Here is a 24,676-nt window from a genome sequence, read left to right on the forward strand (position 1 = left end):
TGCCTTTATAAATCTCCCCAGCAGCGAGCTCCCTGGGATAATTACGTGGAATATATATTTACAGTTTTATTTCATAAGCTCGACTCCAGCCAAAAAATGGACCTCGCTAAGCCCACTCCTCAATAATAATTTCTCCGTTCCTTATAAGTCTACAGCATTTACATTTTGACTGTCCTTTACTTTTAAGTTCTTTAGTACAAGCAGCCATGAGATGGAAGGCTTTTGACAAGTGTCAGAAGAGCCGCCTTGGAGCCACAGCTGTGCCTCTTGGGAGCTCTGCGAGCGTGGGCAAGTTTCCAGACTCTCTGGGCCTCAGTTTCCTCATCCAGAAAATGGGGATGGTGACATCTGTCACGAGGTTATGGTGAAGAGTAAATAAGCTATAACTATGGGGAGGTGCCTGGAATAAGACAGATGACCAATGAATGTAGAATCTTCTTTCTCAGGCCTGGGAAATAATAACTAGGACGTGACTGGATGCTTCTCTGTCTCTCTCAGGATTTTATGGCGTATCCTCCATCTGAACAACTAGCCATCGTTTTTGTAAATTGCTAATTGCCAAATCAGCCTGTGGCTCTAGGCAAGGGAGGGGGGGCTGCACTTGGACTCAGTTCCCTCCTGCATCATTTCAGTTTTTTTGTTTTGCTTAATCTTTGTGAATGTCTCCTTCTCTCTGTGGAGGCCTTTACACCAGCTGGCGTGTTCCTGCTATGTTTAATTCACCCCCATTAACCTGCTTGGTCAGCAGATCTTTCCATCTCCTTGCTGTGCTTCGAGGAGTGCGTCTGTCTGGAAAAAGCATTTATTATATTTACTTTAACTGGCCTCATTTTGCAAGGCGGTCTGGGATTTCGGTTCGGGAGGAAAACAGCTTTGATTATACTGCCCTTGTTTACTGTATGCACTCTTTGCTATGTATCCCTTATCTACTAAGATGGCAAGTGCTTTTGCAGGAAGCCAAGACACAAGTTAAATAAAGTCTCGGTGAGCTCGCTGGTAGCCCCTGGGTGGCCGCTTTGCACAGCCTCCTTCACCTGAAAACCATGCCCCACATTTCTAGTCATCTACCTTTCAGTGCAGTCCAGTGGGCAGGTTTTCCTGGATGGGTGTGTCTAAGGTCCCGGGAGGAGCACTGGCTAGGGCCCACATCCCCAGGGGGACAGGGAGTGCTCCCCAGCCAAGTGTCATGGTGATCTAGGGTGCTGACTTAGTCCACACTGTCATCCTCTCGCCCTCTGATTGCGGCATAGCTCCCTGACCAGTCTCTGCCTCTGGCCTTGCCCTCCTCCCACCCACTGTCCACACAGCAGCTACATCTATGTAGTCATTGTATCACCTTATTTAAAATCCTTCCATGACTCCCCATTGCCCTCAAGAATAAACTCAAACTCTTTATGGGGTGTATAGCATGACTAGGCTCTCCCCTTCTCGAACTGGTCTCTTGTACTCTATGCCCCAGTCATAGTGAATGTTTGCTCTTTTCTTTCTTCTCTTCCTTCCTTCCTTCCTTCCTTCCTTCCTTCCTTCCTTCCTTCCTTCCTTCCTTCCTTCTTTCCTTCCCTTCCCTTTCTCCCTCCTCTTTCTTCTTTCTTTCTCTTTCTTTCTTTCTTTCTTTCTTTCTTTCTTTCTTTCTTTCTTTCCTTCCTTCCTTCTTTCCTTCCCTTTCTCCCTCCTCTTTCTTCTTTCTCTTTCTTTCTTTCTTTCTTTCTTTCTTTCTTTCCTTCCTTCCTTCCTTCCTTCCTTCCTTCCTTCCTTCCCTTTCTCCCTCCTCTTTCTTTCTTTCTTTCTTTCTTTCTTTCTTTCTTTCTTTCTTTCTTTCTTTCCTTCCTTCCTTCCTTCCTTCCTTCTTTCCTTCCCTTCCCTTTCTCCCTCCTCTTTCTTCTTTCTTTCTTTCTTTCTTTCTTTCTTTCTTTCTTTCTTTCCTTCTTTCCTTCCTTCTTTCCTTCCCTTTCTCCCTCCTCTTTCTTCTTTCTTTCTTTCTTTCTTTCTTTCTTTCTTTCTTTCTTTCCTTCCTTCCTTCCTTCCTTCCTTCCTTCCTTCCTTCCTTCCCTTTCTCCCTCCTCTTTCTTTCTTTCTTTCTTTCTTTCTTTCTTTCTTTCCTTCCTTCCTTCCTTCCTTCTTTCCTTCCCTTCCCTTTCTCCCTCCTCTTTCTTCTCTCTTTCTTTCTTTCTTTCTTTCTTTCTTTCTTTCTTTCTTTCTTTCCTTCCTTCTTTCCTTCCCTTTCTCCCTCCTCTTTCTTCTTTCTTTCTTTCTTTCTTTCTTTCTTTCTTTCTTTCCTTCCTTCCTTCCTTCCTTCCTTCCTTCCTTCCTTCCTTCCCTTTCTCCCTCCTCTTTCTTTCTTTCTTTCTTTCTTTCTTTCTTTCTTTCTTTCTTTCTTTCCTTCCTTCCTTCCTTCCTTCTTTCCTTCCCTTCCCTTTCTCCCTCCTCTTTCTTCTTTCTTTCTTTCTTTCTTTCTTTCTTTCTTTCTTTCTTTCCTTCTTTCCTTCTCTTCCCTTTCTCCCTCCTCTTTCTTCTTTCTTTCTTTCTTTCTTTCTTTCTTTCTTTCTTTCCTTCTTTCCTTCTTTCCTTCCCTTCCCTTTCTCCCTCCTCTTTCTTCTTTCTTTCCTTCCTTCCTTCCTTCCTTCCTTCCTTCCTTCCTTCCTTCCCTTTCTCCCTCCTCTTTCTTTCTTTCTTTCTTTCTTTCTTTCTTTCTTTCTTTCTTTCCTTCCTTCCTTCCTTCCTTCCTTCCTTCCTTCCTTCCATCTATCCATCACTTAACTTGGACTTAGACACTTTGCTGGAGTTAATAGTGAGCAAAACCCAGTTGGTCCCCATTCACAGAGCTTTAGATCCAGGGTGGAGACCAACAACAGAATAATGACACCCACAGGGTATAATGATAACCTGAGCAGCACTGTGAGGACAGTGGTCACCAGTGAGAGGAGGCAGCAGGACTGGATAACCTGATCTCACCTGGGGACCATGCAGGCTCCCCAGGAAGTGACAAGTGAACCAAGAGGTAAAAGGGAGGCAGACATAACCGGGTGAAGAGGATGGTGGGAGAGCCTGACAGGTGGTGGGAACAGCATGTCCCAAGCCCTGTGGCAGCAGGGAAAAGGTGTTTGAGGAACTGTCGGACGCAGACCTGTGGTCCTGGAGCACGGGGAGCACCAGGGCACATGGGAGGGTGGGGAGACAGGAGAAGACTGTGGGGAAACCAGGCAGGGCATGTGGGCCACGTGAAGAGGTCAGGAGAGAATGTGTGAAGGCTACCTGCGGTGGTCTGTACGAGACTTGTAGTAGATTTGGCCAAGTGACAGAAGACAATGGAGGGCAGGAGATGCGTGACAGGGACTTGAGAGAGTAAATGAGTGGGATCTGGGGATGGCAGGGTGGAGCTGGGTGCACTGGGAGGAGAGCGGTGAGGGTGTGCGGTTAGGAACCGATGTGCCCCCGGAGCCAGGGTGTACTCACCTGTGAGGGTGGCTCTGGTGGTTGGACCGATACTCTTGGGGACCAGCATCTCGTGGTACTGCTCACCCGCGAGGGTGCTGTACACGACCTTGTACTCCTGGACCTCTGCTTCACTGTTGTCCCACTCCAGATCAAGACTGGTGGCCGTGTGGGAGCCAACCCGCAGGTTCTTGGGGGCATCAATCTCTAAAAAGAGTCAGACATCACCAAAATTTGCGCTTGTCACGCATCTTGAACTTTAACATGCTTTGGGGCAAGAGCCCATAGCTCCTGACCTTCTGCTTCACGGTTTGAGTCAACCCCAGGGCTGGTCTTGAGCTTTTGGCCTGCCAGGTGAGCCACAACAGATTCTATGGGCAGTTTGGAGAATTTTACTTGGGAGTTAGATATCAATACACTTTACGCTTGCCCCATTTCCATTCAGGGAATGTTCTAGAATATTTCCTGAATGGTGGTGGTGGTATTCTAGAAATTTATTTTTGAGACAGAGAGAGACAGGGCATGAACAGGGGAGGGGCAGAGAGAGAGGGAGACACAGAATCTGAAACAGGCTCCAGGCTCCGAGCTGTCAGCACAGAGCCCGACGCAGGGCTCGAACTCACGGACCATGAGATCATGACCTGAGCCGAAGTCGGACACTTAACCGACCAAGCCATCCGTCTCTTTCTGTCTCAAAAATAAATAAACGTAAAAAAATTATTAGAAATTTATAAATGAACCAGTTATCATAAGCTTGACACACTAAGTGAGGGAAAAACCACAGGAGGAAAAAAAATCAGAGATGGCTTCCAAGTGATTATGACGAATAGAGTAATAGCAAATTTGGCCACCAAGCTCAAAGGAGACAGTTGATTGCAAGACTTTGAAGTATAAGCTGTCTTCCCTGGGTTTACCTGCATAGATACTGATGAAAGGTTTGTAGGAAATTAAGTATACACCTAGGGGATGTCATGTCGTGGAAAGAATATAGGATTTGGGGTTAGGCCTCTGAGCCCAGCTCTACCATAGTTAAGTCTTTGGTCATGTGAGGTGTCACTGGGCCTTAATGGCCACATCTGTAAAATGGGCTAATAACACCAATATTTCAAGTTGTCCTACAGATAGGACAGTGCATGTGACATGCGTAGCATGGTACCTGGTGCAAAAACAGGTGCCTAAACCCTGGGAGGACCTCCTGTTGCCTCTGAAGTTCGTACTGAGTTCCAACAACATGGCGCCCCCAATGCTTGCTCTCTGGAGTTCCAAAGACTCCTCTGCAAAGGGAGACCACCAGCACACAATCTCTCCCACAATCCTGGGCGGCTGATTCTCTCTCCCCGGAGACTGGTCATCTCCTCAGGCTAATTTAGGCAGAAACAACACAAACAACTTGAGGGTAAGAGGTCATGAAAACTGCCCCTTTAAAAAGTTCTCAATAAGTCTTGTCTTTGAGACTTGAATTTCACTTTGAAGTGGACCAGCTCTTTGTTCTGAGAAAACCTCCAGCAGACTTCTAATTTGCAAATGCCAGGCAAGTATATACCAATTGTTCTTGGGGAAGACAGAGCACTGTGAATCAATCTGAGTGCAGCTGCTCCAGAGTGAGAAGTGTTCTGTTTAGTGATGTAAATTAGGTGAATCTTTTAGCAGATTTATGTCTCTGCAGCTTATTTTTTCTGAGGAATGTTTCCTTACTCAATGTGGAGCTGGCATGCCGGATTCTGTGCGTTCTTGACATGCTGGGTGTGTTATTTCTCTAGCCTTGGGATGGAGAGAGGAGCTTGGAGACAGGGGCATATGGGAAGAACATGCTGGATCCTGTGCCCCGAAATCTCACGCAGGAGCAGAGGCTGCGATAAAGGACCCAACCGGGTGTGGGGTGTAAGGCCTGAATGGACCCGGAGCCAAGAGAAGTTAGAGTTAGAGTTCGGGTTGAGTCCTATACTTACCTACTGCTCTTCACGACTAAAAATCCCAGACCTTGAAAACTATGCTTTTTATTTTCTGGAATTTTTTGGCCTTAGAACCTATGCACTGTGGATAGGGGGCAGTGTTTTCCCTGAAGGAACCAGACACTTTCCACATCAGCGATGCCAAAAGAGGTCAATTCTGGGAATAAGGGCTTGAGAATGTTGTAGTAGGCAGTTAGTTAGGTTCTCACAGGATGCTTGGAGGCCAGCAAAGGGGAAGTCATGGCCAACTGGGAGAAAGTCAGAGGCTGCCCTGACCTGAACCACAAGAAAGGGAATTAAACCAGACAGGCTCAAGATGGCTGACAAAGTAGGCCAAAGTTCACGTTATTCCTTCATTATACTACATTGCCATACTCAAATCTTTCCCTAAGGGTGCCATGACAGGAAACCCCTGACCAAATAAGGAAGAAAAAGTGCATATAACCCACATTCCTGAAGACACCACCCTGCTTCCAAGAAATCCCTGCCTCAAGTAATGAATATTCCATTCCCTTGTTAACAACTGTCAATAAAAGATGGAAACCCAAGCCCCAGTGGGAGCAGCTCTCCCTTGAGCTCTCCTGCTCTCACATCTAGAGAGTGTACTTTTGCTTTAATAAACTTTCCTTCATCCATTTTGAGATTATTTTTGTGACTGGTGTAAGAAAGTGGTCTAGTTTCATTCTTCTGCATGTTGCTGTCCAGTTCTCCCAGCACCATTTGTTAAAGAGACTGTCTTTTCGCCATTGGATATTCTTTCCTGCTTTGTCAAAGATTAGTTGGCCATACTTTTGTGGGTCTAATTCTGGAGTCTCTATTCTATGCCATTGGTCTATGTGTCTGTTTTTGTGCCAATACCATGCTGTCTATACACAATGGAATACTACATGGCAATGAGAAAGAATGAAATATGGCCTTTTGTAGCAACATGGATGGAACTGGAGAGTGTTATGCTAAGTGAAATAAGTCATACAGAGAAATACAGATACCGTATGTTTTCACTCTTATGTGGATCCTGAGAAACTTAACAGAAGTCTATGGGGGAGGGGAAGAAAAAAAAAAGAGGTTAGAGAGGGAGAGAGCCAAAGCATAAGAGACTCTTAAAAACTGAGAACAAACTGAGGGTTGATGGGGGGTGGGAGGGAGGAGAGGGTGGGTGATGGGTATTGAGGAGGGCACCTTTTGGGATGAGCACTGGGTGTTGTATGGAAACCAATTTGACAATAAATTTCTTATTAAAAAATAAATAAATAAACTTTCCTGCTTGTACTGCTCATCCGCTGTGTTGTGTCTGTCCTTGAATCCTTTCTCATGGCGAGACCAAGAGCCCCTGGCAGCGACAGCTTTTGGACGGGCTGGGTCAAGGCTTCAGGGCCTGAGGTCTCCCTAGTCCACCCCGCAACAGGAGGGGGTCTTAGGAATGGGGTGGAATGAAATGGTTTGCTCCCCTGGGTCTTGAAGCCCGATCTCTCTCTAGGGGGGACAACTCAAGGGCTCCCCTGTAGGTACGAGCTGGTCTGGTATCTGCAACAGGTCAGCAAGCCAGGGGAAGGCAAAGGCAGATGTCCAGGGTGGCCCTGTTGAGGGGCTTGGGGGCTGTGGACATCTAGTCCCTAAAACATAAAATTAGCTCACGCCTTTCTCCTGCTGAAAAATTGCCTGTTGCTTCCTATTACCAACTCCTAATCATCCCCTGCAGGGCTCTGTGCTTCTCAGACATCATCTTGTATCACTTCTACCCTAATTCCCTGTGCTCCAGTTGTGCTGACGTTTTTTCTGCTCCTCAAACACATCAAACTTACTCCCACCTCCGGGCCTTTGCACTGCCTGCTACTTTTGACTGGCATGCTCTTCCCTGGATCCACACATGGCTTAGGTCACTTAGGTCTTGGTTAAAACTCCACTCCCTCAATGAGGCATTTCTGAACCACTCAGTCCAATGTGGCCCTTCCTCTGTAGCATCCATTTTGCTTCTCAGCAAAATTCTTCTGATTGAAGGATCCTGTGTGTTTCTTCTCCTCTTCCCCCGCTGGAATGTACCTCATGTGAACTGAGTTCTTATCTGTCTTGTTTATTCTGTAGCCTCAGTGCCTAGAACAGTGCTTGGCACCTGCTAGGTGTTCAATAGGCACATGTGAAGTGACTGAAAGTTCTGTTTTCGGTCTCGTCTGCCACCTCAAAGCCTTTTGAAAAGTCTTGTTAGAAGTTTCAACTGTGGGGCTGTGAGGGCGCTTGAGGCGAGGTGGTAGAGGGAAAAGTAGCTTTGACTGAAGGCAGCTGGTCTCTGCTGGGGTGGCGAATGCCATCCAGGCTGCACCTGCATGTGAGAGGATCCCCGCAGAATTGCTGCTGAGCAGGTCGGGTCTCTGACTATTGTGACGTGGGCCTCTGTAGTCGTTTTTGGCATTGCCGCAGACTGGGGGGCTCAAACACCAGAAATGTGTTGTCTCACAGACTGGAAGTTCAAGATCAGGATGTTGGAAGGGTGGCTTCCTTCTGAGGGCTGTAGGGGAGAATCTGTTCTAGGCCTGTCTCTGACTGCTCGCTGTAATCTGAGGTGTCCCTTGGGCTTGTAGAAGAATCACCCCAATCTCTGTCGTGTATCTTCACCTGGTGCTCTCTCTGGGTATGTGTCTGCCTCTGTGTCCAAATTTCCCCTTTTTATAAGGACACGGTCATATTGGATTCGGGTTGGCCCCAACGACCTCATTTAATCTGGTCATCAGCAAATGCCTTATTTCCCAACAAGGTCACATATATACAGGTACTGAGGGGTAAGACTTTGACATCTTTCTGGGGACACAGTTCAACGCATAACAGCATTCAAGAGAGGCTTGGGGCATTCAAAGCAGCAGTCTCTGCTTAGCGGAATGCCCTGGAGGCCAAGTTTGGCGTCCTGAGGGATGTGCTCAGAGAGGACGCCTCTCCTGTGGACAGAAAGAGTCCCAGGATGTCCCCCATGAGGGCAACTGAAACCAGAGCCACCAAGGGCCGGGGCATCCTGGAGCTGGCTGCTCTCTAACCACTGGCCTAGTGTGTTTCCATCACGTCTCTTTCCTTTTGGGGAGCAGTTCTAAGACCCAGGCAACTATCGTGCTCCCCGTGCAGGAAACAAATCTCTGCTTTAATTGCTTGTGCAATTAGTGCTCTCCTAGTGCCGGAGACGTCACCTGGAAAAGCACTTTGGCTAATTTGAATTTAAGCGGAGCTCCGAAATGACTGAGGGCCCTGCCGCGAGGGTCCGGGCACCCTCTCCGCATGCATTCCGCAGGCAGCCCCGGGCCTGGAGAGCTTGAGCGGAAGCTGCTGGCATGTCCCCACCCCCACGCGCCCCTCACCCCCAGAGCGGAGGGGAAGCAGGCCGGGGTTGCAGGCGAGGAGGCAGCCTCCTAACAGCTGCCAATCCGCCGGGCGACCGGAAACAGAGCTGAAACTCGGGGAGCTCCGAGGAGGCAGAATGTAATTGTCTCGATTGGAATTTTCCTGGGCCACCAGCCAATCCTGCTTCCATCTTGTCGACCTAAGCATCAAGAATTTGCCTTTCATCATGCTGCTTGAGAGCGCCCTTCTCCTTTTCTGCCTCTTCAGACTCCTTATCTGAGCAAAGCACAAGGAAACCACTTTTCAAACAAAAAACGGTCTTGAAATTCAGAATGGAAGGCAGGCCTCGCGGCCCCCAGGAGATCCCGCCACCAGAGCAGGGCAGCAGGCAGGTGGGAGGGGTGGGAGAGGGGGGCTGACCTTGAATTCATCAGGAAGGGACATGGAGTAAGGTCATGCCGAGCCCTGATCAGTGTGGATTAAGTGAAGGAGAAGAAGAAGAGAGAAATGGGCAGAATTTAGTTCCTTTTTTTAGGTGTATATTCAGTCCCTGGGGATCCCAAGATGTGTTCAGTAGAACCTCGGACCAGGGATCCTGTGGGTGGGGTGGAGTCTGGTACAGGAGCTGGGAGAAAGCCTCTCTCTTGGAATCAAACCCTGCCTTCTGTATGTCCTCAATGTCCACACTTGCTGCCTGTTAGCAGGGAGGCTTTGCCCTCTCCCAGGGTGTCCCTCTGTGCAGACGGAGCCCCATTATAAGACTCCAGCCTCCCTCTTGCCTAGGCTGGGGAAGGTGGACTTTGTAGCAGGACCTGGGCACTGCCCTTCTGCTCCCCTCTCTCATGGGAACCCCGCTGCCCCCAGGGATCAGGCTTGTTTCTCCATGCTGTACGTAAATCCTAAGCTGAGTAGTCCTCCCAACTTCTGCCACATGGGGGCACTTGCCCAGGGCCGCAGGGACCATCACCTTGCGAGCCCATCTATAGCTCTAACACTAAGTTGCAGGCTCCAGTCTAGGGGATATTTTGGCTTCCATCTGTCGTATCCTTTGCTTTATTTATCAACTGATTTTAAACACCGCTAAAGGATACTGGTGCTGTTTATTGAACCACCCCGAAGCCCCTCGGCTGGCTTATCCCATCCCATAACAGCCCTTAGGCCACAACCCAGGTAGAATGCTCGAAGTAGCCATTCTTCTTCTGCTTTACCCCGCTGGGAGATGCTGGCTCTCAGATCTTACAGATGCTAGCAGTTTCCTTTGATCCCTGGACGACTTGGAGTTGGCAGAGACATTCTTTGATGTGTGACCTCTCCAGGGCAGAGATGCCAAGATTGAATCCGGGTCAGAGGGAGACTCACTATCTGATCCCAGCCCCTGTTGACCCAGTGAGAGTGCTGGGAAGGCCATCTTCGGATGGTGCCTGTCCCATTTGTCCCCAAGCTGGCCAGCCTGATGGGCTCCAAGAGAGTCCGGGAGCAGGTCACCGTGAGGTCCGGCCTTTGCAGACTGTGGGTGAAGCTCTTTCAGAGTCCTGATGGCCATGGGAAGGGGGTTGGTCATCACCGCGAGGCAGGTGGGCCTCCTCCCGCCTGCTGTGTGTGGGAGCAGGCCTCCCATTCGCCTTCTTGCTAGTGCTCGCGAAGGGCAGGATGGGTCCCAGAGCCTCAGGAGGAAGGTCTGCTGCTGTCCACACAAGGTGGGCTTCGCACAGCTCCGTGGGGTGCCAACGTGCTGTGTAGTTAGTATGAATTTATAGAATTATCACAGTGCCAGCAAATAGCAGCAAAGGACCTCGAAGGAGGGCACCTTTCCTAAACTCGCAAAATTGTCATTTGGGCCAGCAGTCTGGATGTGTAAGTCCTTTCAAGACAAACTTTTCATTCTACAAAGGAGATACCTGAGAGCCATGGAGAAGAGTCTTCGATCAGGTCATGGATCTGGCTGGTGGCCGAGGCAGGACAAGCACCCGGTTCTCCTGAGCACCGGTGCACTGTGTCCCTCTGTGCTGTCACATAACTTCGCCGAGCACCCCCCCTCCCCCCACACACACACACCTTGCTCCCTTCTCGCAGTTTCTGTGATAACATGGTGCCCGGGCAATGTCACCTCACCCCCTCAGTACCCTTCTTGCCGCGACGACAGCACCAGCCGGGTCAACCCCCTCTCCCTCCCTGCGCGCACCCCCCCAAAGCCTACCTGTTGTGAACTGGGTGGTCGTGGACTGGCTCTCGTTGGTCCCACGGACGGCACTGACCCACACCTCATAGCGGGAGCCGGGCCGCAGGGCCTGCACTGAGTATTGGCTCAGTGGGGGCTGGAGCCGGAAAGTGGTTTTCCCGCCTTCCCCGCCCACCAAGCCATACTTCAAGAGGATGAAGTCGACTTTGGCTCGAGGTGGGGTCCACTCCACGAAGGCCACGGTGTCCGAGACATCTCGAACCAGGATCTGTGTTGGCCCATCAATGACTGAATGAAAAGGATCAAATAGAAACAAGAGTTTGAGAAGTGGGTGTTTGAAATCAGCTCTCTCCTTTCCTCCTTCTGTTAACTTGATCAAAGAGAGGATGGGTGTTATTATCCCAATTTATAGATGGGGAAAATGGGACACAGTAAGATGAAATGGTTTTTTCCTGAGGACACATAGAGGCAACAGGGGAAGTGACATTGGAAGTCAGTTCCCCTGAATCTTGCCCTCACCAGGCTACGGCTTTTCCATGCTGTCACTTCCTCATTTGGGCAGGGGAAGGGTACCTATTGCTCGAGGCCAGCACAGCTTCCTTCTGGAGGTAATGGGACAGAGAGCTGAGAACTGTGCTCCTGGTATGTTTTTCTGCCCTTCTCTTTCTTTGAGCCCTGAGGAGAGATCTACCAAATCATCAGCCCCATCTAAACATCTGAGACTTCCAACTCAGTTGCCAAAGGGGGCATCATGAATATCCAAAAGATATGCTTGCTCAGCCACACCTAGAACTCAGTCAATCCAGTTGCTAAGTCCATACCACAACCCAACAGACATTTGTATGTGTGGACGTAAAACATGCCTTCTGGGGAAACTTGCTTCTCTGGGGAAAAAAAAAAAAAAAAAAAAAGAACTCACTTTAGGAATAGTATCTTGTAGGCTATTTTTTCCCACCTGTTCTTGCATATTCCTGAGCTAGGAGGGCACCTCACACACGGGAAGTCCCTCAAGGTTATTTAGCAGCGTATGTCCCTCCTGAGCCCTGGCCTCTGGCACTGAGCAGCTGAGGGGAACATCACTGTGGGGTAGTGTGAACTAGAAAAGCTGGCTGGTTTCCTAGGGTGCCCACTGTCCATGGTTCCAGCACCCACTTGGGGTCCTCTTCATATTGAATTAGTGGTGGGGTAGAGAAAAGGGAGAGAATGTAGAATGGAAATAGAAAAAGAAAGAGCTTAGCGAGGACAATAGAGAATGGTGTTCTCAACTCCTCATGGTAGTTCCGCAAGGCCAATGTGTCCTTCTTGAATTACTCATTATCTTCTCAAAGAGTAGTCCCAGCTTCCATGTTTGCTTTTATAATATGACTACACCTCTCTGGCTGGAGTTGATTAATATTAATATTAGTATTAATGTTCTTCAAGGATTTGGAATTGGAACCAGAGACTCAGGTTCTCTGGTTAGCTGCTTTGGGACCATGGAGAGCCAGGGCTGGTGTGGCCATTGTCTACCATATTCACACATCAATGTGTGAATGATTTAGAGAGGGAGACAAAAAAGGTGGGGAGGGGGTTAGAGAAGGAAGAGGGTGATTTATAATAAACACATATTTAGGGGGCATATTGTTACTTCCTAACACAAAGCTCCAAAAACCTTTGGAATTTCCCAAGTGATGAGAGTGATAATGTCTTTTGTTATGTTAATGAGGCGAGGAAGGGGCTGCCTGCCTGAGTAGTAAGCCATGTGACCTCTGGTCCACAACTGTTTCTGCCTGTGTAATGAAGCCTTCATAAAAACCCAAAGGGACTAGGTTCAGAGAGCTTCCAGGTTGGGGAACCAGAACCACATGGTTCCACGTGCACCATGCTGGGCCCCAAAATTTTCAGGTCCTTGCCCTGTGTATCTCTTCATCTGGTGTTGATTAGTGTCCTTTAATATCCTCTGTAGTAAACAAGTAATCCAGCAAATGGATTTCCTGAGTTCTGTGAGCAGCTCTAGCAAATTAATCAAATCCGAGGAGGGGGGTGGTGGGAGCCTGATTGATAGCTAGTTGGTCAGAAACAAAGGTAACAACCTGGACTTGAAGCAATTGGCATCTGAAGTAGAAGGCAGTCTTGTGGAACTGAGCCCTGGACCTATGGAATTTGCTGTTGTCTCTGGGTAGATAGTGTCAGAATTGTGTTGAATTGTAGGATGGCCATCTGGTGTCTCAGAGAATTTCTTTGTGTGGGGACCTCTATCTTCAACACACACACACACACACACACACACACACACACACACACACACGCTGGAATTGGTGCAGAATTTTAGGAACAAATATACATAGAGAAGCAGAAATGAGTGACTGCGTGGAGCTTCTAGAAAGACAGAGAGAGTAACCTGAATCTGACTTTCCATTTTCTGGTTCTCATTTTTTTATGACACCCAGATGCATTCTGGTCCTAGGGTTTTAGAAGATACTCTTTGTCCTTCCAGTAAATATTCTTTTTTGCTTTAGATAGTATAAGAAAGTTTTCCTTTCTTGTTCCCAGAGAGTCTTGACTAGGACTGTTTTTTTTAAACCAGTCCACACTGGACCACCTCCTACTGTCTCCAAAATGGAGCGTCTCCCTCAGGATGGACTCAGTATGACTCTGGGCTTCTCAATCAGGACATTTCCCTGGTCACTCCACCCTCTTTCTGGGTCTAGCCCAGTCCTGTTCTCTATTAACCAGCTTAGGATTTTTGGCTTAGCATCCACCAAAATGAAAATCACCCGGCCATTTTGTACCACCTGGCTTGGAGTTCAAATGAAGTTCTGTTTTTCATATTTGGGGTAATAATGATTTAACAGAACACATCCAGATGTTTTCAGCATGCTGAACTTAATGGTTTCAGGTAACTTGGACCTTTTAAATTTAATTTAATAGTGAAATGGGAGAAATGGTCTTCTAGCTGCTGTATAAGCATAAAGCCTGAAACCTGAAACATAGATACTCAGGAAATGGGTGTTGAGTAAAAGGAATGAGTGAATATTCTCTGTGTCCATGTGAAAGAAGGGGAAGCATTTCAAAGAGCTGGAGCTTCTTGAGAAAAAAGAAAAGAAGATGTCACAGAGACTCCGATGACCATGTAAGGCTTTGGTCCTCCAACTCTTTAAATCTCCAAGACCCTAATCGGAGTGGATTGTCCATATTAGTGTATGACCTGCAGCACAAATCTGGCTCTAGCTGCAGGAGGTCTTATAATTTGCATTCCCCAGAGGGCCTGCCTGGAAGAGAAGCCAGTCTGAGTGTCTATGAGGACTCAGAACTTCACAGGAGGGGGTTGGTGTAGGTCAGACCTTAGCAGAAGGAAATAATTAAATAATCGTTTCCTGAAAACAGCAGACAGGGTTTGGAGACAGTCATCTCTTCTGTAGCCACTCTTGGATTCTGCCCTTCTGTTGGCCACTTAGTAGTGGTGTCTCGATTCCAGTCAAGTTGGTATCAGCTTGCTTTCAATTAAGTCCTAATTTCTGAACAAACACATGTTCTACTCAAAAAGTAAACTGGAATAAATATTTTTCTTTCCATTTCTTCATGACTCGGTACACAATGCCAAGCTATTAACTAGGACATTTTTCTTAATTGAAAAAAAAAATCTGCCTAACGTTACCACAGATTTTTAAATCTGGAATTTGAATCTTAGGGAACTTCCAAGCCAAAAAATATGGCAAATTTTGCAAAAATGTGGTTTGAGTAGAAGACTGAGGCAGAGTTAGACTATCTTCCCCAAGTGTGGAGGAAGAACTTTCTACAGCTGTAATGCTCTTCTCTGCCCTCTTCTGAACCATCTTCTTTGTCTAGGCTTTTGTTTTCCACTCATGCTTGCTTCATATCAGTTCACAGGAATGACTGGGGGACCTGAAACTTTCCATCCCAGAGGAAGAGCACATGTCATGAAATGTCAGGTTCCAGCATCACCTTTGGGATAGAGTTGTGGAAAAGCTCTAGTCACTGGCGTCTGAAGAAATTTCTACAGAGTACTTTTAGGTTTTGTGGCTATGGAGTAGTTTCTTCTAAAACATGTTTGCAGTAGAACAGTAGTTTTAAAGCCTTTGTTGGGGAAATAATACTCTTTTCTCTTAAATAACAAAATCTTAAATGACTATACAAAATACAAAACACGTGGCACTGCCTTGGTTGGAGGGTGTGTTGGGCCTGGGTGTGGGTGTGATCAGAGGCTCAAATCTCCCCTTTATCCTTGCCCTGAGCCACTGCCATGGAGCCCCAGTGCTCTAATGGAACATAATCTAATGCCACAATAGTTTAAAACCAATGTTTTCTAGACTGAGCATAAGCCTCAGCACCTGATGCTATTTAGTTTGGATCTAATTAGCAAAGTATGAATCACCAGTCCATAAACATGGTCTCATTACATGGTGTTGTGGTTCCTCTTTCTGGCCAACTTGGCCTTTGTCCTAAACTCATGACTGGCTTTCTTAGGTGTCAGTGTGGGTTTATGAAAAATAAAGCTGCACCAATATTCCCCTATCTCAGTTTCTGTTAACTAAAAGGGGAAAATGCTTAACTTTTGAGTCTCAGCTCCCCCATCAATAAAATGAGAACCAAAAATGATACCAGATGCTATTTGTAACTTTTGAGAAGTTCTTGGGAAGGGCACATGCATATGCATCATATTTGTTAATTTACAGTATTAAAGTTGGCCTTCCTTTGTTAGCTAAGAAAACAAGAAGGCAAAATATGGCACAGGTACTGAATCAAATCTAGAGACAATGATCTTGCATAAGATTAACTGTGGGGATGAAATAATAATCAACTTAAGTCATCACCTTAAACAGTGACCCAACCCACGCTTCCTGGTTTCGGATGATTTGTTTCCGCCTGCTCTCACTCCTAAACGTGTTCTCTGAGTACATGTGTATACACTGGGTATTGAACACTCACCTGCCATCAACAGAGTGTTAATCACTTTGTGTGCTTTTTCTGATTTAATTCTCACATCAACTCAAAGAAGGAGGTATTGTTGTTCATCATTAGAAAATGATGGGAAGTTTGGGGAGGGTTGGATGACTTTCTCCAGATCTCACCATAGATAGGAGTGAGTTAGTTCTTGCTGGTTCCAAAGCTCAAGATACTAGGGGGTGGCAACCGAGGCCTCTTTAAGATCAGAAGAAATACACTGGAAATCTTAACAGAAAATTTCCCCCATAGAATACGCTCCCAGATTTCTGTGCTTGCAAGGATTGGCAGTAGGGAAGATGTTCAGCTAAGTATCTGGTAGGGTAGCTCTATCTCCAGGTACCCAAATCGTCTTCAGCTCTGGGAGAAAACCTGGCACCCTCTGTCTCTCTACTTCTTGGGCAATCTGCAGTCCTTTTCCAGAGTGACCTAATGGATAGGCATAGGAAGAAGGTTTGGAGGCACTCACCGGTAGAGACGCTGGCCGAGGTAGGGGGGCTCCGGGCTTGCTCTTTCAGAGCCACCACATTGACAATGTATTCCTCCCCCGGCTTTAGTCCTGTCTGATTGAAGGATGTTACATCACTGGGGAGCTGTGCAATCACCCCTCCTTCATTATTCTGGAGGGTGGGAGGAAGGGAGAAGCAGAAAAAGCAGAAGAGAAAATCACCGGGAGAGAAAAGTGTGAAATATTGATGGTAAATTGTGAATTAAAACTGGGGCCCACATCTATTCTTGATGCTGACAGCTGAATATCTGGGGCCAGGAAAAAGTCCCAGTAGACTCAGTAAGAATCCTATCACTCTATGAGATTTGGCAAACGGAGAATCCATTTTCAAGAACATTTCTTTGGCCTTTCCTTAGTCTATTGAGTTTGCCAGTACAAATTGGTCATAAGGTGATGTCGATTTACTCTTGCCAAAGATTCAATGTTTGATGGTTACGGCTAACATCCATCAGATTTTTTGGCATTATTATGAGCATGCCCTTGGCTCTTGAGAAGAGTATACTTGTGTCTGTGTGCGTGTCTGTGAACATCTTCACGTATACACAACATTTTTCACACTGAGACATTTTCAGTTTTTGAATGAGCTGAGCTATCATTTTGCTCTATCTGGAGTTTCTCATGGTGTTACACTGGGTGCAAATCTGTCAATCTCTAGTTTTCCCTTCACCCAGATGAGTTAGGAGTCAGTGATACAACCAGCTATGAAGTACAAAGAAGAGAAAAAGAGAGCATGGAACAAAGAGTAACACAAAGAAGAGAGGAAAGAGACAAGTCGGTGGATGAGGAAATGAGAAAGATGAACCTGATGATGTTGGGTCCAGGATCATCTACCTATCTGTTGGTGTCTGTTATTATGCATTTTCTATGTGTGCCCCTGGAAATGGAGGGGACAAGAAGACTCTTTGTGTCACTTCCTTTCTTCCCTCTTCCTTGGACTTTGTTTATGTCCCCCTGGAGTGCCCTATATGTAATTTATAGCCATACCCATAAATCAATGTGACGCATGCCCCTCCGCCCCTTCCCCACCCCTCCTCCCTCAGCCAGTGGCGGCAACCTGCGGATCACACAGTTTTTCTCTGTGGCCATGTGTTTGATCTTGGCATGCCCTGGCCAAGGTCTTATTTAGAATTTTACGTATTAGATATTAAACAGGCAAACCTAGCACAGGTTTGTTTTTTTCTCCTGCCTCAGATCAGGGTGATAGGATTCTCTCTGCCCTGTTATACACCCAGCTGCCTACCATACATACTTTAGTGGTCATGTTAATGCAGATAAGACATATAAGAAGGTATTTGTACAGAATGCCTGTTCAGATATATTTAGCTTGCTGCGACACAACTACATCCATCTAGAAGGAAAGTCCTGATTTAGTGGACAGAACCTTGCGATAGGAAGTGGAGACCTGGGTTCTTATTTTAAGCCTGCCACCAACCAGCTATCTAATGTTCTTTAAGTTTGCTGAGTTTTAATCTCTATAAACAAACTAGATGTAGGGGCGCCTGGGTGGCTCAGTCACTTAAGCATCGGACTCTAGCTCAGGTCATAATCTCCCGGTTCATGGGTTCAAGCCCTGTGTCTGGCTCTGTGCTGACAGCTCAGGTCTGGATGAAGGCTGACTTTGTGACTCTGTGAACTTGAGGCCTTTTGTAGCTCCAGCAGTCCATTCCTCGAAGAATTTTGAAGTAAAATGATGGTGAGATCTCTGTCTTGTTAGCCAAATATGTGTCATCTGTCATTGAGTCTGATGAATGACTGAAAAAATGCTATTTGATATTGAAAGATGAAGATGGGGATAAGGCACCTGAGTGAACATTATGCTCCCACGAGTGCTACAGTTAGGGAGGGTATCAGTCGGGTCAACAAATTCTGGAAAATCGGAACTAGGCAGGCACCTCTGGCAATTTGGAAAAGTTTGTTCTAGATGAACAGAATAAAATACTTACTTCAAAGAATAGGAAGGAATCAGGATACCTTTTTAACTCAAAAACTAATAGCATAATTTGGTTAAGGGAAAAATCTTCTCAGTTAATATGTTACAAAAGGTGTTTTGGGGTTACGCCTCTGACCTTCAGAGACTGAGGCCACACAAGCTGACTTTTGGTGCATCTTCTGCATGGAATGAAGCTATGTGACGGGTTCAGTCTGGCTTTCCCTGTGTCCTAAAGAGAAGCCCCACAGTTTTGAAGCTTTGGTTTTCAGACTCGCGAAAATCATAGCTTGCCAAACCCTAGAGCTGAGCAGAGAGCTGGGGCCTGGTGGCTGCTTCCCACATCCTGTCTTCCAAGGCCAGGCTGGTAGGCTCAGGGCCACTCTTGCTAGTCAGTCCCCACCATGCTTTTGTGAGCCCAGACACCACAAAGGTCCCTTTGTATCCTCAGTGGCATGGAAAGAGGTATTGGGCAGTGTCCTCCTTGAAGCCCCGGATTCCAAGTTGAGGGTACGAATACTCCACATAAGGCTGGTTAGCAGTGTGGCAGATGGGCATTACCTTTGGAATGAAGCTGATCTCCCATCCATCGAAGGAGAATGAGAAGGGCTCCCATTGCACCTCTACAGTGGTCTCCGTGATCGTCTTGAAGTGTAGGCCTTGAGGGGTAGAGAGATCTGGAACACAGCAATGTGGGTGACCATGTCGTGGCTGTCCCTGGCAGGGACAGAGAGCATCACCTGGGGCTTTGCCTGGGTACGATCCCTCCACACCACGGGTCTGCTGGGCAATCTCAATCTTACGACAAACACCGTGGGTCCCACGTGCAGGACTGGCCTGCTGTGTCGTGGCCCTGGTGCCGCTCTGCATTGGTGAATGAATACTTGAGTGAGCTTAACAAACATCATCTAATAACTACTTTTTAAATGCTTTCTATTGCATAATAGGTGACCAAAGACACCCTTTCCTTTCCTTGCTAATGTGGCAAACCTTGGTATTTAATATGATGCCTTTCTCAGAGAATTTGAACACTACCTTTGGAGGCTCTAAGGATTCCTGAGAGGCAATAAAATGTCCCCATTTCACACCCGGGAAGAGAGGTACAGGGACGGTTGGCTAAAGATGTGGAGCAAGCCAACTTCAGAATAAAGACTAGAACGCTTTTCTTGGTCATCTGACGGGCAGTCTGAGTATTCTGCTTAGCCCACATCACCAAGTCTCGGATGGTCTAAGAGTTCCATTTCACAGACACAAGGAAAGCAGAGGCACACACATAGGACAATGGCGGACACTGGGAATTTGGCTCTCATTCGACTGTCTCCCTCTTTTCTCTGGTTCTCCTTTGTCCCTTAGCTCCCTCAGTCACCTTTGCCTCACTTATCTTGTTTTTAATTCCTTTTTTAATCGCCCCCTATCTGACCCCCATCCACACACACGCACACGCACACGCACACACGCACGGGCATGCATAGGTTCCGTGAGGTGGAGCTATGCCTGTCCTAATGGAGTTCCAATTACCAGCCCTGAAATACGGCAGCATGACTTTTCTCAGTTCTCCAGGGAGCCTGCTCCCATTTTAGCTTTGCCTCTCGTGGGATATTCCATTGGAAAACTGACAGATTCTCATCCCTCTTGTTTGGAAGCTTCCTCGGTGCTTCTGGGTTGAAAGGCAGGTCTGATTCTGAACCCACTCGAAGGCACGTCAGGTGAGTTTACATGATTTTGTCCTTGTCACCTGGGAGCTTGCCTGAGGGGATGCCCTGAATTGACATAATAAACGCCGTGGGGGATGGAAACCTCATCACGGTGTGTGCACGTGGACCGGAGAGGAGACGCCTGGGAGTCGGGCCAGCCACTTGCTGTGGTGACTCATCCCGGAGCAAGGTGGGAAAGGCGGCAGATGGTGACCTGCCTCTCTGCACAATCATTGCAGATATTTAAAACTGGTTCTCAGGCACCAGAGGAATTTAAAAAAAAAAAAAAAAGGTCAAATATAAACAGAGATAATTATAGGCATATTTACAGAGTCGGCATTCATAGGGGGAATCCAGTATTCTAACAAGATCTCTGTCACCTGCAAAGCAAGGGGATGGGACGATTTCTTGCATTCTTTCCTCTCTGCCTGTCCCTGTCCTTCAGAGTGTGATTCAAGTCCGTGAAACCTTCAAGACCTTCTCTTTTTTCTTTGACCTCTCCTTTCTCTGAATTTCCATGGCATTTATTATCCAAATACCATCTTGTCCTTTGGGACCTACATAAAATGGACTGAGATCTCTTATCCCTTATTTGGTGATAGGTCCCATTTACTGACCCAGGGGCTTCTGTTTCATGGTTACTATCTTGTTCGAGTTTCCTGCTACCTCTAAAATCTCTGGGCAACGTAGTAAAAAGCATTTGGTCTTTGTCCCTGATTCTTGGCACACAGCTCCTAAAACTTTTGGAATCTCCAGAGCGATAAGAATATATTTTGTATGATTGTGAGATAGATAGATAGCTGGTTTCCAGAAAAGCCATGTCACGATTTAAAAGATCAGAACCTTCAACCCATCTTCCAACCTCCAGGGAACAGGGGGAGATGCGCTGGAGACTGAGTTAATTACCAATGGCCGGTGATCGATTCAATCGTGCCTACATGATGAAACCTCCACAAAAATCTCTAAATATCAGGGTTGGGAGAGTTTCCAGGTCGGCGAACACGCTGAGGTGCTGGGAGGGCGAGGTGGCCAGGAAGCCACATGGAAGCCCCCCCCCACCCCCCCCCCGACCCCTTGCCCTATGCATCTCTTCATTTGCTTGTTCCTGAGTTGTATCCTTTATAATAAAGCAGTGCTGGTAAGTCAAGCACTTTCCCGAGTTCTGTGAATTTCTAAGGAGTTGTCCAACCCAAGGAAGGGTTGCGGGAAACTGTTGTGGGCCAATCAGAAGTGCCCGGAAAAACTTTGGACCAGTGACTGGCACCTGACCGGGCGGTTCTGTGAGATACAGGCCCTAACCTGTGGGATCTGACGCTAACTCCAGGTAGATGACGTCAGAATTGAATGGAATTGGAAGTCATCCAGCTGGTGTCTGAGAGTTGAAGAAGCAGTATTGGAAAAGATGATTTAAGAAATCAGAGGTGTCTAAAGAAAAAAAAATAACAGTGCCTTTGTTTCTCCTCCTCCTCCTCCTCCTCCTCCTCCTCCTCCTCCTCCTCCTCCTCCTTTTTCTCCTCTTTGATGTAGCCAATGTTAATACTTGGTATGCAAGCTTTTAAAATTTTTCTGTGCTTAAATAAAATACGTGTAAAACACAGATATGCACCTATAGGAATCTCTCCCTGTTCTGGAGGAAAAAGAAACGCTCTTGCTTATGGAGAACAGTTTAGCTGGCCTCTGCCTCTGTCTCCACCTCTCTTTCTCTCCACTGAATCTTTCTAAACTATGCTCTGGAGCTTTACCTTTTATAATCAAGACGGACTCTATTTTGCTAAACAAAAGACCATGAAGAAATTATGCCACTTCTCTCTGAGGAGAAGTGGGTGTTGTCAGTGTGGTTTTAAATAAGATTTTTTTTCCCCACTCTGCTATACACTTACCATCTGTAACATACCATTTAGCACTTGCTTATTATACGTCCTATTTCATATCTCCTCGTTTTGAATCCCTAACTAGATTCAAAGTCTGCATAAGTCTCGTACTTTCTTTGACTTCTAATCAGACTCAAGCTTATAACAAGTCAGAACTCAATAATTGGTTTTTGTCCTTTTGGTTCTATAATTGATGGGAGCTGCCTGCATTTGGAAATTCTCTTAATCGGAAGTGCCTTTTTAATGATTTACCCTTTACTAAGTGGATCACGTTGTTGGAAGCCCTTTTCCTCAAGAGCAATGATTATTGCAGGCATCCCCGAAGAATTTAGAAAAGACACTGCTATCATGAATGCCCATGATCTCATGTAGGAGAAAAGAAAAATGAAGTAGGATGGGGAAATGTTACGTACGGGTGGCCACCTTGGCAGTGATGGGAAGGCTGAGGATGTTGCTAATGACAGCGTAGACGCTGATGTTGTAGGTGAGACCTGGCTCCAGCTCCGTGATGGTGACACCACTCCAATCTCCAGGTACCCGCCGCTGGAGCTGGAGGCCCCCCAGGGCCGTCGGCTGGTAAGAGATCACATATTCCGTCACTGCCATCGGCCCGTCCCATTCCAGCTCAATGGACCTGTCGCTGATACCAGCCACTCGCAAGTCCTCTGGAGGGGCAACTACCGGGAGGCAATACACAGATAGCATGAGCTCAGAGGACTGCCTTCCCCATCCTGGACTCAACTCTCTTTCTCACATCTCACCCCACATGCCTGTCTGTATGTTCTACTCCCCTCGCTGGCCTTGAGTGATTTGTAACTCCCTTTTGTTGTCTTTTCTGTGCTCAGTATTTCTATCTCCACGGGGCCCTGAGTGAGTGGTATGCTGGAGCCTGCTCTCGCTGGCTTGCGAAAGTTGAATGTCAGATTTTCAGGAGTTTTTCAAGACAGCTGTTACACAGAGCCATCGTTAAAGATTAAACTTTATAAATTTACAATTAAGTAAACTGTATTAAACACAAGGTAGTAAATACTCAAAACTCGTCCCTTTCAAGTTATTCCGCTAAGTTTTACTCTTATCTACGTCCTTGAGGTGGTTTACATGTGTTGTCCCTCTCTGGTGGAGATACTGTATAATTGCATTCTACTGCAAAACTGTTCCCGACCCCATGTTTAGTGATGTATGTCATGTTGGTGTTTTGAAATTGGCCATGGAAGGAGTATTTCCACCATGGACACTGGCAAATGCTACAAAGCCAGGTTTTTAATTTTTTCCCTTAGAGAGTTAGTTGTTACATATTTAACAGCACACAGCTGGCCAACGTTTCTGGTAGTGTAATAAGTGTATGTCACCAGATTACCCTGGGAACCAATATTTGATTTGGCAAGTGGGAATAAAGGCTTATGCCTGGTTATCTTACAAAATATAAGAAGCCAAAACAGTAAGTTCTGGGTGCCATGGACCTATGAAGGCCTTCAAATGCTTTATCGTATTATTTTCCCTTTTAAAAAGAGAGTGTTTAAGATTTGAAAGAAATGTAACTTGTGTTAAACTAATTTTTATTAGTCTTGATCTTGGGGATGATGATAAAGAGGCATTCTTGAGGGCTTTGCTTTTTCTCTCTTGTTCCACTTCTCAAATGTTACTCAAAGTATCACCCAAGAATAAACCTCACTGAAATAGTCTTTCATGTATGGTTCCCTTAGGAAGTGAAGACGCACCACTAGTGTGAGTATTAAATAATTGAAACTTTGAGCCCAATTGGGGGGGTGTGCCTGTCATGGGACCTGCCCAGAGATTAAATTTAAAAAAATTGGAAATATATTTAAATCATTGTAATTAACTCATAAATTTACATGTAGTGAAGACTGTAGTTAGCTTATGAGTTGCCGTTGGCTTTGAGCCTCTCCTCTGAATGTTCTCACTCTTTCACCTCCACAAAAGCACAGGGCTGAGCCAGCTGCCATTCACAGGATCATGTGAGTGGGGAGCACTCTTGTGCTCACACAGGTGCCCCCAGCTCCTCGGCAGAGGCAGAGATAACTAGCCCTTTAACTCAGACTCATGGGATGGAAATTGGGAACATACATTTGCGGTGTTTGGCATTTGCTTTGACTGTTTTTTCCCCAAACTATTCATTGTATAAAACCATCTAGAAAGCAGAGCTCTCTCTGATTGAAGATGGCGAATGCTGACTGAAACAAAAAAATCATAAACATTCGGGTTTTTTTTTCATTTATAAGACCAAATACATGTAAATGAGATTTCAATAATTAAACTTCAAACGATCATTTATAAGCTCATATCATTTCTAATGCTGACATTATTAAAGCTTTGAAGGGTGCTGAGATCTTTGGGATAGCCTGTGTGATGCACGCCAGCCCCTGGACCAAGGCAAGATGGGTTTATATATAGAATGTGTCAGTGCTTTGCATGATTATACTGAGCATTTATTGTATCCCAGGCACAATGCCAACCATTCTTGGATTATCCCATTTCATTCTCTTACCAACACTATGAGATAGGTATTATTATCACTCCTATTTTATAGATGAGGAAACTGGCTCCCACAATCAGCAAACACAGAAGCTAGGATTTGAATGAGGCATAATGGTTCTAGAACCTCTTAGTCGGTAAACAATTATCACTCTACATTTGCCCAGCATTTCCCAGTCTATAAAACATGTTCAGACACACCATCTAAATGAAATGTTAAGAAGTCCTTTAATGGCAGCCTTATGAGGTAGATTGGGTAGATATAACGATCCCAAATTTATAAGTGGAGAAACTCAGACCCAGATTAAGGGACTTGCTAAAAATTCAAAGAGTTGGGTCAGAATTGGTTCTCAAA

General features: G+C 46.2%; 1 protein-coding gene across 1 annotated transcript in view; it reads right to left on the minus strand.

The window, feature by feature from the left end:
- TNR (tenascin R) overlaps positions 1-24,676 on the minus strand; it is a 409,307-nt gene that overhangs the window by 53,244 nt on the left and 331,387 nt on the right. Inside the window, exons 5-9 of the mRNA XM_011290913.4 lie at positions 22,242-22,505; positions 18,825-18,940; positions 16,298-16,448; positions 10,903-11,172; positions 3,454-3,639 (exon numbers count right to left, since the gene is read on the minus strand). Of these exons, the coding sequence (XP_011289215.3) occupies positions 3,454-3,639; positions 10,903-11,172; positions 16,298-16,448; positions 18,825-18,940; positions 22,242-22,505 (987 nt within the window). The remainder of the gene's footprint in view (positions 1-3,453; positions 3,640-10,902; positions 11,173-16,297; positions 16,449-18,824; positions 18,941-22,241; positions 22,506-24,676) is intronic.

This window comes from Felis catus, chromosome F1 (genome assembly GCF_018350175.1).
Source record: "Felis catus isolate Fca126 chromosome F1, F.catus_Fca126_mat1.0, whole genome shotgun sequence".
Classification (NCBI taxonomy): Eukaryota; Metazoa; Chordata; class Mammalia; order Carnivora; family Felidae; genus Felis; species Felis catus.